This window comes from Lynx rufus, unplaced genomic scaffold (assembly GCF_022079265.1).
Source record: "Lynx rufus isolate CCGP_SWC_20201006 ecotype Redwood Valley unplaced genomic scaffold, mLynRuf1.p SCAF_5, whole genome shotgun sequence".
NCBI lineage: Eukaryota > Metazoa > Chordata > Mammalia > Carnivora > Felidae > Lynx > Lynx rufus.
Genome location: NW_025814867.1, coordinates 2,165,443 through 2,177,976, shown reverse-complemented (window position 1 = coordinate 2,177,976; position 12,534 = coordinate 2,165,443). Strand labels below are relative to the sequence as shown.

Here is a 12,534-nt window from a genome sequence, read left to right as displayed (position 1 = left end):
TAGTCGAGGCGGGCTTTGTGGTGTAGAACTTTCAGGGACGGTAGCAATCATAACTTCCTTTTACTAGTAAGATGACATCACATGAATGGAGTGTTTGGAGAATAATCAAAGCTTTTATATGGCTCATCCCACTTAATTGTACAACAACCCTGTGAGGTAGACGGAGCCCGTACCGTTAACCGATGGGGAAACTGAGTTATGTGAGCACCAAGGGGAGGACGCATGCCTTCGGACCCTTCCCTGTTCCTCTCTGCCTAGACACCTCCTGAGGTAAAAGATCCCTATGCCGGCTGTAGTCACAGACTCACTGTCATCTGGAATGGGAAACTGTTTAAACTGCTTTAACTCACTTTGCCCCAGATCCCTGCCAGTCAGCCCGCCCCTGTCACACGCACCAGCCGGGCAGAGCCAGGTCTGGGCACACTCACCATGTCCCACTCTGCACAGATGTAGGGTCCGGGCCTCAGGATAACCAGCAGTCCCAGCTCATGGGCCAGCTTGAGAAAATATTCCACATCGTGTTCCCCAGAAAACTGGTACTGTCCTGGCTGGGGCTCGTGAAAGTTCCAGGGCACGTACCTGCCAAGAAACACACAGCCCCTTCTTGGAAATAGCTCAAAAATCCAGTTGTCCTATGTGACTTCCTTCCTTCCTTCCTTCCTTCCTTCCTTCCTTCCTTCCTTCCTTCCTTCCTTTTTTTAAATGTTTATATATTTTTGAGAGAGAGCATGAGCTGGGGAAGGGCAGAGAGAAGGGGGCAGAGGATCTGAAGCAGGCTCCGCACTTACAGCAGAGAGCCCGATGTGGGGCTTGAACTCAAGAAGCACGAAATCATGACCTCAACCGACTAAGCCACCCGGGCGCCCCCCTCATGTGAATTTCTAAACCGTCAGCAGAACTGTAAACCCTCAGGACACTCACATAGCTCCCCTCGGCAGCCTCTTGGGAAAGAGGCCTTGTCTTGAGTTTTCAGAGCAGTTACCCAAGTGAACCAAACTTGGTGGGGGGACACATTTAAGTTTATGACCCACAAAGAATGCCCATTCCTATTTAACAACTTAAAAAAACCACAGAATTACATAAACATTAATTACTACTATGTAGAAATTATATATACCTGTGGAAGGCTTAGGGAAAATGAAAATACCTATGCTAAGGTAATAAGAGATATTTATTTTTTGAAAATGCTTTTTAATAAAAATAAAAATTAAGAAAACCCCTCCAAGGCAAGGGAAACCAAAGCAAAAATGAACTATTGGGACCTCATCAAGATAAAAAGCTTCTGCACAGCAAAGGAAACAATCAGCAAAACTAAAAGGCAACCAACGGAATGGGAAAGATATTTGTAAATGACATTATCAGACAAAGGGCTAGTATCCAAAATCTATAAAGAGCTCACCAAACTCAACATCCCAAAAACAAATAATCCAGTGAAGAAATGGGCAAAAGACATGAATAGACACTTCTCCAAAGAAGACATCCAGGTGACCAACCGACACATGAAAAAATGCTCAGCATCACTCATCATCAGGGAAATGCAAAGCAAAACCACAATGAGATACCACCTCACACCTGTCAGAATGGCTAACATTAACGACACAGGAGACAACAGATGTTGGCGAGGATGCGGAGACAGAGGATGTCTTTTGCACTGCTGCTGGCAATGCAAGCTGGTGCAGCCACTCTGCAAAACAGTATGGAGGTTCCTCAAAAACTAAAAACAGAACTACCCTATGACCCAGCAATTGCACTAGTAGGCTTTTATCCACAGGATACAGGTGTGCTGTTTCGAAGGGGCACATGCACCCCCATGTTTATAGCAGCACTATCCACAATAGCCAAAGTATGGAAAGAGCCCAAATGTCTATCAATGGATGAACGGATAAAGAAGATGTGGTATATATACACAATGGAGTATTACTCGGCAACCAAAAAGAATGAAATCTTGCCATTTGCAACTACGTGGATGGAAGTAGAGGGTATTACGCTAAGTGAAATTAGTCACAGAAAGACAAATATCATATGACTTCATTCATATGAATACTTTAAGATACAAAACAGAAAGGGGCGCCTGAGTGGCTCAGTCGGTTGAGCGTCCGACTTGGGCTCAGGTCAGGATCTCACGGTTTGTGAGTTCGAGTCCCGTGTTGGGCTCGGCTGACAGCTCGGAGACTGGAGCCTGCTTTGGATTCTGTGTCTCCCCCTCTCTCTGCCCCTCCTCTGGGTCGTGCTCTGTCTCTCTCTCTCAAAAATAAACATTAAAAAACAAAAAAAAGATACAAACAGATGAATGGAAGGGAAGGAAAGCAAAAATAATATAAAAACAGGGAGGGGACAAAACATAAGAGACTCTTAAATATAGAGAACAGATGGTTGCTGGAAGGGTGGTGGGAGGGGGGATGGGCTACATGGGCAAGGGCATTAAGGAATCTACTCCGGAAATCATTGTTGCACCATATGCTAACTTGGATGTAAATTAAAAGACAAATAAATTATTACAATAACAAAAAACCCCTCCAACCCTTGTGTCCTCCTACAAGAGATTTTGTCAGGAGCAGCACACAGCAAGTGACAAAAACATGGGACACAAACTGGAATACGGAGCCACCCACTGCCATCGCAGAGGTCTCTCGCATGACCCCTGGCTTATGGCCTTTTTCCACAATCCCATGGCTTTAGGGCTCCATGGGACAGACAGCCCCGTCCCCCAGAGCCTAAGTGTTAAACTACAGGGAGGAAATGGATGCCCCAGGCCTCTGCCTCTGCATTTTCTCACCCTTTATCTTGAAGAGGCTATCAGCAATCCTCATCAGTGGTACAAAAACCAGAGTGGCCAGCCAACCCAGCTTTTCTCCCAATTAGTCACCTTGCAACAGCAGGAGAGACGAGGAGAGATACTTATTGGGGTAATTCTCTATCTGGAGTTAGAGAAGTACCCCAGCAGAACCACAAAGAAAAACTGGGATTCAGGAACCTACCTAGCCTGGCACACTCCCCCAAGAACTGAGAGAAGCTGTGGCCGCCTATAAACATTGCTACCTTCAAGTTCTAGGGAGACCTCTGGCCAAAAATAGGCACTTGGGCAAATTTCAGTCTCACCAGCCATAAAGGGGAGTGAAGGGATGGAATCCTTTATGTAAAGGGCCCTGCGCACGGCAAGCACTCAATCACGGTTACTTCCCTTTCCTTTCAAAGCTGATATTCACTTCACGATTTCCATTGACAAGGTTCAAGATCGGAAGAAGTGGTTAATTATCTGAAGATGGGCCAGTCGAGCTGAGGACAAGCCCCTCCCAGAACACCAGGTTATGCTATTTCCCGTTCTGAGCAATGAAACCGCTAGGCGCGCGGAGAAACGCAGCTGGCGGCAGCCCGTCTCCAGGCGCGGGTGTCTAGGCCCAGGTGAGAGCCCAGTGCCCTCCTACTTACGTCTGGATGGCGTTCAGCCCGGCCATCTTCATTTTCAGGAGCCGGTCCTTCCAGTAGAAGCGGGGCACCCGAAAGTAGTGAATGCTCCCCGAGATGTAGCGGAACGGCTGGCCATCCTTGAGGAAGCGGTTGTGGCTGTAGTCGATCTTGAACGTCCTCTGGGAAGCATTCTAGGGGGCAGGGATGGGGCCACGTGAGAACTTCCACCTTCCCCATCTGGGAAGCAGAAACTCTCAGTGGCAGACGGCCTCCTGCCTGTTTCATTTGTGGAATCTGCTGATCGAGTCAGTGCGTGGCTTCTGGGCCCAAAAGCAAACCGCTGCCCAGACAGTGGCTAATGCACTCAGGCAACAGAAATCACCGGGAAGGACCCCTGTGCAGGATTCCCAGGGGCTTACTTTTCCAGAGGCCAGCACTGATCTGGTAAAGACCTTGCCGGAGCTGACTCTTTCCTTGATCGAGCAAAGCCCAATGTGCTGGGAATGGAAGACACAATCACACCCTCCCTCCCTGTGGCGGTCACTCACTGGAGCACTGGATGCACCTCGACAGTAATGTCACCCGGGTGCAGGCAAGACATGAGAGGTCTAGAGTCCTGGCTGGTGCTCTAAGTCTGGCAGTGACCAGGTGAACTCTCTCGAACCCCACATCTCCACTTCCATAAACATGCAGGATGTCTGACGAGATGAACTTCAAGCCAATCTGTTTCCAATTAGGGGCCGCAATCCCACTGGTGAATCATGAACCCAGTTTGGGCGATGACTGGCACTTAAAAAATTTTTTTTTTGATTGACACTTTTTTAGTAATAAAATATCAGCATACTACACATGGTTAAGTATTAGTTTATGAAACGGTTGTTATGTATACATATGCAGAGTTGCATCAGATGTAAGTCTGTACGGGTTTGCAACGGAAGGCGTGTTTCTAGCAAAATCAAAAAACCTAGGCAAATGAAATTTCGAGAAACACTGGAGATCACTTCAGAAGCTGAAATGCTAGAATTTGAAGGGGAAGATGTCAAAGGGGAGGCAGAAGAGAACACTGCCCTCTGGTGGATGGAAGAAGGCAGTGATGGGTCATGGGTGCCAACAGGACCAGAGCCATAAGAAACCAATTAAGTGCTGTCCCCCACTCTTGGTAAGATTTCCTGCGCAGCTTTAGGAATTTTTTTTTTAATGTTTTATTTATTTTGAGAGAGAGAGAGAGAGAGAGAGTACAAGTGGGGGAGGGGCAGAGAGACAGGGAGACACAGAATCCGAAGCAGGCTCTGGGCTCTGAGCTGTCAGCACAGAACCCGATGTGGGGCTTGAACTCGTGAGCCACAAGAGCATGACCTGAACCAAAGTCAGACGCTTTACCGACTGGGACACCCAGGTGCCCCTAGGCTTTTTTTAAAAACCTTTTTTTTTTTTTCCATAGCAGCACCACAGTCCATGACAGTTTTGGAGGTCTCCCTTGAAGTAACTGTGACAGCATGAGTCCTAGATCACACCTGGCCTGAAATCCAACTTAGGGAGTTAAAGCACCGTGATGAAAAGTTAAACAACTCAGAGTAGATCGTTTAGGGGCGAATGGACAGCTTTACTGTAGGTGAGTTCACCTCAATAGACGTAACCAAAAATAAACAAATAAATCATGGGGCGCCTGGGTGGCTCAGTCGGTTAAGCGTCCGACTTCAGCCAGGTCACGATCTCGCGGTCCGTGAGTTCGAGCCCCGCGTCGGGCTCTGTGCTGACCGCTCGGAGCCTGGAGCCTGTTTCAGATTCTGCGTCTCCCTCTCTCTCTGACCCTCCCCCATTCATGCTCTGTCTCTGTCTCAAAAATAAATAAACATTAAAAAAAAATTTTTTTAAACAAATAAATTATTTAAGAATCATTTTTTATTTTAATTTTATTTTTAAGGTTTTTTTGTTTATTTAGAGAGAGCGCAATTGGGGGAAGGGCAGAGAACAAGGGAGAGAGAATCCCAAACAGGCTCTAAGCTCCCAGCGTAGAGCCTGACACGGAGCCCGAACTCATGAAACCGTGAGATCACGACCCGAGCCAAAATCCTGAGTCGGACGATTAGCGACCGAGGCTCCCCAAGAATCTTTTTTTTTTTTTAAAGGCCGGAGTGTCAGTTTAATATTACTTTGTTCCTCTAGTAAACAAGGCTTTAGCTGCCTTTCAAAGGCAAGAAACTCCTAAAGAAACTCACAAAAAATATAAAAGCTACTTCTTTTACCAGGTGCCCAACGGATGACACTTGAAGACATTTTCACGGCATGTATGTGACCAGGTGGCAAACAAGGGTTTCCCACACATTCCGTGAGTTCAGAAGCGGCGCGTGAGGTGGGGAAATTCTGGGGACGGGTAGCAAAGGATAAGCGACCGGGAGAAGGACAGGCTGTTTGAAGCCCTCTTGTCTAGGGCAAGGGGCTCGGAGGAACAGAAGATGTGGTGGGTGAGAAATGTCCAGCAGAAAGGGACTCAGGTCTCTGTCCCACTCGGTGCAGCAACGTCCCTGCATTGAAATAACCCCCGAATCCAGCCCCAATATCTCCCTCCCATCCATTTCATAAATATGGCCAGCCCCCTACTATGTGCTGAGGAGTAACAGAGGGAGCCACACAGATGTGGCCACAGCCTGCACGGAGCTTCCCTATGGCCCGGGACAGACCCAGGGGTCAACGCGGTGAGGCCCAGGTGGGTAGAGCAAGGATAAAACCTTCACGTCGCACAGCTTAACCCACAGTGTTAGCCGTCGACTGTGTCTCGACAAAGCCGGGGTCAGGATTAGAGCGGAATGCTGCGGAGGTAATAAATGGCATGTAACGCAGGTGTGGGACACAAGGACAAGCTTCCCAGAGGAAGGAGCCCTGGCTCTCAACTTGGGCCACACATCAGAATCACCTGCGCCAACTTTTAAAACCCGCCAAGTCAGGCCTCACCCCCAGACATTCAGAGCTTAATTGATCTTGGGTGGTGCCCGGGCACTGGTGTTTCCTAAAACTGCCCAGACGACGATGTACTACTGCACGGCCAGGGCTGCGAACTACTGGCCTGAGCTGAGCCCCAGGATGAGGTGGAATGAGGCAAGGGGAAGGACACGGGCAGAGGACACGGTGTGGGGGACGCAGAGAGGGAGGCCTGGGACCTCGGGACGGTGCAGTCAGGAGCTGAAGATGGGCAGGACCAGACCAAATGTGCCCCAACATCCACTCATGGGCCTGGGCTTCAGGCCAAGGGCCACGGACAGCGACTTACACAGAAGAGTGCCTGAAAACACGGTTTTCACATGTTTGGCACTCTGGCAGCAAAAAGGAAGCAGAGTCAGGGACCACGGTGACGGCAGCGCGTGGCAGTGGACAGGAGGTGTAAGTGGCAGGACCGGGGTGGGTGGTTGGAGGCAGGACACAGGGGTTAACCTGAAGAGGCTCCCACTGGCCTCAGGTGGAAACACCGCGGGCATTTAAAAGAAGAGAGACTTAAAAGACATATCATCGGGGGGAAATAAAGACTGCATAGATATTAACACCTGTGGGTTATACCTACATGATTGCTCAACCTCAGCCTCTTTTTTTTTAATTTTTTTTTAACGTTTATTTATTTTTGGGACAGAGAGAGACACAGCATGAACAGGGGAGGGGCAGAGAGAGAAGGAGACACAGAATCAGAAACAGGCTCCAGGCTCTGAGCCGTCAGCCCAGAGCCCGACGCGGGGCTCGAACTCACGGACCGCGAGATCGTGACCTGAGCTGAAGTCGGATGCTTAACCGACTGAGCCACCCAGGCGCCCCAACCTCAGCCTCTTAAAAAGGGAACAAGCAGACATTATGTCCCTCATGTTGTCACTCAACAGGAGGTACACAGCCCCACCTAAAGCAGTCCTCATTACTGAACTTGAATCTCAGATGAACCGTAATCTAATGATAACACAAGGACGCAAAATGCGCCAAAGGCAAAACGAGGGACATTCTAGAAGCCCGATGATAGAGCTGCTCTAGCAGATTGATGGTATTAACATCAAACAAGATAGGGGCACCTGGGGGGCTCAGTCAGTAAGCGTCCCACTTCGGCTCAGGTCATGATCTCGCGGTTCGTGAGTTCGAGCCCCGTGTCGGGCTCTGTGCTGACGGCTCAGAGCCTGGAGCCTGCTACCGATTCTGTGTCTCCCTCTCTCTCTGCCCCTCCCCCGTTCATGCTCTGTGTCTCTCTCAAAGATAAATAAACATTTAAAAATTTTTTTTAAAAAATCAAACAAGATATTGTTAGAAAACAAAAGAGAACTTAAGAGCCACAATAACCTAATGCAACATGGGATCCTGATTCTAATGAACTGCCAAAAAAAAACCCCAATATTATGACGGGGAAAACTGAATACAGATCAGGCACTGGGTGGAATTAAAACTGTTCATTCTGTTGGCTATAATGATGGCATGGTGACCTCACAAAAAAAAAAAAAAAAAGTTCTCATCAGAGATACATCCAGAAATATTTAAAAAAAAATCTTTTTGCATGTTTATTTATTTTTTGAGAGAGAGCACAAGCAGGGGAGGTGCAGAGAGAGACAGGGAGACACAGGATTCGAAGCAGGCTCCAGGCTCCAAGCTGTCAGCACAGAGCCTGATGTGGGGCTGGAACTCAGACTGTGAGATCATGACCTGAGCCAAAGTCGACGCCTAACCGCCTGAGCTACCCAGGCACCCCCTAGATACATCCAGAAGTATTTCTGGGTGGAATGACAACCTCTGAGGTCACTACAGATGGAAAAGAAAAAGAGCAAACAAAAAAAGAGAGGGCACATAGAGCAAAGCTGATCATCACGGAAGCTAGGTATGGATACATGGGTATTCTCTTTGTCCCTTTGTGTGTCTGTTTTTAATTGCAACACTGTTTAAACCAAATGCAGCTTAGAGGCTCCGGGGTGGCTCATCTGGTTAAGCGTCTGACTCTTGGTTTCGGTTCAGGTCATGATCTCAAGGTTCATGGGTTCGAGCCCCACGTCGGGCTCTGCGCTGACAATGCAGAGCCTGCTTGGGATTCTGTCTCTCTCCCTCTCTGCCCCTCCCTGCTTACAATCTGTCTCTCAAAATAAACAAATTTTAAAAAAAACGCACTTCAAAATAAAGGCTTTTTCTCGGTTATAAGAAAAACAAAAGCATGGTTCATGAAAAGACTTGTAACAAATGTTCACAGCAGATTTATCCATCATTGTCCAACACTGGAAGGAAGCGAATATCCATCAACAGAGCTATTGGGGCTTCCGGGAACACGGATACATCTCAAAAATGTCATGCTGAGCGAAAGAAGCCCTACGCAAAAGGTTCCCACCGGAGGAGCCCATTCATGTGAAGCTCTAGAACAGGCAAATCTAATCTATGGTGGGAAAAAAATCAGAGGAGTCGCTGCCTTTGGGAGAGGGACGCAGGCATTGCGCGGGAAGGAACACGAGCGAACGTCCCGGGGTAACTGTAATCTAGCTGAATGAGGGATCTGGACTATACGGGGTTGTGCATTTGTCATGCTCACCGAATGGTACCCTTAAGGTTTGTATACGTCACTGTATGTAAAGTTCACCTTAAAAGGGGGAAGAAAGAGCGATAAACAAATACTGATCCCTAGTCAATGATACAGGACCCGCTAAAGTACTCAGAGTGGGGACTACATGAGTGCCTGCAGCTTACATGCAAAAGATGGGGCGGACTGATGAGTGCATGGATGGCCACCACACGTTGATGGTAGGATCTGGATGGTGGGCATAAAATCCTTTCAACTCTGTGTGTGAAAATTTGTCCTGGTAAAACATTGACACAAATAAAAAAGCCAGCCGGGGGAGGGGGGGGGGCGGGAATTGGAGAAAGGTGGTCAAAAGGTCCAAACTTCCGGTTAAAAGATAAAGAAACACTAAAGATGTGATGCACCGCATGATGGCTGTAGTTCACACTGCCGTGTGATACACGGGGAAGCTGGGAAGAGAGAAACTCCTACGAGTTCTTACGGCATGGAGAAAACTGTTTTCCCTTCCTTTCTTCCCTTCCTTTCCGTTGTATCTATATGGGAAGACTGATGTCAGCTGAGCATACTGTGGTGATCATTTCACGATATACGTAAATCAAACCATCATGCTGTATGCCTTAAACTTGTACAGTGATGGGCGTTTGTCAGTAAAACTGGAAAAATAAATATAAATAAATAAAATTAAAAAGTGGACTGATGAACTGAGTTACGGCTTCTAGGCTAAGGGCATTGTGCATGAGTGTATGTATCCCCCCCCCCCACAATTAAGTATTAGGCAGCCCCTGAGACGGAGGGCATGCTCTTGACCTTGCAGGAACAGCTTTGATACGTAAAGAGTTAAAAGAGAAGGTTGAGAGTGGTTTTTAAAGCATACCCATGTCAGCTGCAGCCCTCGTGGACGGTCCTGTGTGAGCTCAGTACACTCTATGCTGACAGTGTCTCAGCCCAGACCCACACCTTGGGACTCTGTGCCTTCCTGCCACACATGGGAACCTGCTCTCCCAGGGATCCAGGGGGTTCCCATGCCCCTCTGGAAAACCCTCAACCAATGGGGGTGGATCACTGCATTCTCCTCTTTCGGGCAGACAATTCTGGAGACCTTCTATGGCTGGCAGGATCCCGGCCCTACTGCCCAGAGCGAGAACCATGATGCGTCCTTAAACAGACTTCTGCTTCTTTTCACCTGCCCCTCCTCCCTGCACTCTCGGCTCACTTCTCAGGTCACCTGCACTCAAGCCTTTATTTCGTGTGTTACTTCTAGAGGGACCCACTCTGAGACAGCGGGTGCCAGGGTTAGCCTAAACAGCAGATCCTCAGGATGTGAGCCTGTACCTGGATTTCTCATATCTATCGAACGGCAACAGGAACCCTACAGCTGGTGCTAAGTGGGCGTGTAAATACAAATTCTGAGCTCCTCGCCTGTGCAGGACTGGGAGGAGGTATGGGCCGAAGGACAGCCGGCATCTGCCGTAGCCCTACCCTTGGAATGGGGCAGGGGGATGGTAGGTGCCGGTAATTGCAAGGATTATTGAAGTTGGCTGATTTTTTGTTACCAGATTTGGAGGCTTTGAAGAAAGACCGCTTGAGGGGCTCAAGTCAGCCATTCTGTGATGCCAACAGCTTCCGCGGCAATATTTAAAGACTGACGTCTCCGGCCGGAGATGTAAGGCTCAGGACTTAACCACGCGGGCACATGGGACGGGATCCCGAGGCGCAGAATGTGAGGCTGGATAGAGGGGAGTTTACCGACACGGTGCCCTCTCCCATGACCTCTGAGTTACCATCTTGATGGAAGTACCTTAACCAGTTGCTATGCTTTTGGAAGCCAGCTCCCCGAACCTGGACAGGATACTGGCCTATAGGAAACGAGGCAGAGACGCCAGGATGGGCTTGGCATCCTGAGGAACGTGGGAGACGTCTCAGGGAGATGGGAATGCAAAAACGGTGACCAAACAGGCCACCATCGGACTGCATCCCCCAAGACAGGACAGAGAACACTGCCTTCAGGAAGGAATGCTCCACTGAGCAGGGCCCAGGCATCCTCGAGAAGCCCAGCGAGGCTGTCGAGCCCTCGAGGCTGGAGCAGAAAACGCTGCTGTGGCACTCAGGATGACGACACTCTCCGGAATGCCCCAGCGAGGGACAACATAATTACCACAACGACCGGCGAGGCCAGGGTGTGCTGACCAGTGGCAATCTCAGGCAATGGCTCATCAACCACAGCCTTTCCAGAGGGTGGGATGATTGGGTAACCAGCAAGGATGCTGCCTGACCCGTCTAACAAGAAAAAGGTAATCAAGACCTCGTGAGCAAAAGGCCGATGTCAGCCACCGCAATGGACAATTGTGATTCCTTCCTCCAGTTCCTGGCTCTGGGCCAGCTCTCCAACAAACAGCCAACTGACCGAACGGAGGGTTGGATGGATCCCTTGAGGAAGAACTCTGTGATGCCACTCCAGGACGCCCAATGAATATTCTCCTAATCCTTCCCCAGTAGGACTCGGGTACCTGTGTCCTCAGGAAAATGGTCCTCCAGACCTTGTGGGGATGGCTGGATACACTTGAGCTGACATACCAGGGTATCTGACATGCCATCACTCCCCCTTATCACTCTTTAGGAAATCAGGCAGAAAGGGGTGCCATGGCCAGGGTCCTTCTACAGTGGATCCAACAAGTCAGAGGGCCTGTTCTCCGGCGATTTCCCCGGTCCTGAGTGCATATTGGGATGGTTTTCCTTAACAGCCCCAGAACCCTTACCGTAAGTCAGAGGCATCGTGGACGGAAGAGCCAGGTGGAAATCGTGCAAGTGCCCACTCCCCCAACTCAACCCAAGACCAATCTGAAGTAAGACTACAATTCCTCCTGGAATGGCAGGTCCTAGTGCCCCCTCCGCAGAGATCACAGAACGTTCTCTTCAGATCCCCATTCACATCACATGTGAGCCCCCGCAGAGCAGACGGATCATGGTGGATGACAGCGGACTGCTAACTGAACCACGCAGCAGCCCGAGTGGCACCTGCTGTGTGGGTGTAGTGTTGTCACTGGAGCAGTCAGTGCAGCCTCTGGCATTGGGTCTGTGGCTAATGTTCTGTTCTTTTCAAAACTATCAGTAAAAAGGATCAAAAGCCATTTGTAAGTGGGCAGGATAGCAGTACACATTCTCTCTGGTCCCAGGTCCCCTTAACTGCCCCACTCTCTCCCATGAGAGACCCTGGTCATCAGCACATCCCCTGGGCTGTCACGCTGTCTGATATATAAACAACATCATGTTATTTGGACCTAGGGAGCAGTGACAGGTCTCTGAAGCTTGGAAAAGCAGCAGGGTGACAGGGACAGCTACAGAAGCAGCATCACCTAAGGGACAGCTTCTTCTTCTTCTTCTTTTTTAAATTTATCTATTTTGAGAGAGAAAGCACGAGTGGAGGGGAGGAGGGGACAGAGAGAGAGGAGAGAGAGAATCCCAACTAGGCTCCGCACTATCAGCCCAGAGCCCGACGTGGGGCTTGAACTCACGAACCGTGAGATCATGACCTGAGCCAAAGTCAGACTTAACCGACTGAGTCACCCCTGAGGGACAGCTTCTAAATGGTGACGGTCATGGTCAAG

At 49.2% G+C, this 12,534-nt stretch overlaps 1 protein-coding gene across 2 annotated transcripts in view; it reads right to left on the bottom strand.

Moving 5' to 3' along the window:
• The window catches only part of GLB1 (galactosidase beta 1), an 85,788-nt gene that overhangs the window by 58,928 nt on the left and 14,326 nt on the right, over positions 1 to 12,534 (bottom strand). For both annotated transcript variants that reach the window (XM_047100224.1, XM_047100225.1), the window contains exons 2-3: positions 3,430 to 3,599; positions 429 to 579 (exon numbers count right to left, since the gene is read on the bottom strand). In XM_047100224.1, coding sequence (XP_046956180.1) covers positions 429 to 579; positions 3,430 to 3,599 — 321 coding nt within the window. The remainder of the gene's footprint in view (positions 1 to 428; positions 580 to 3,429; positions 3,600 to 12,534) is intronic.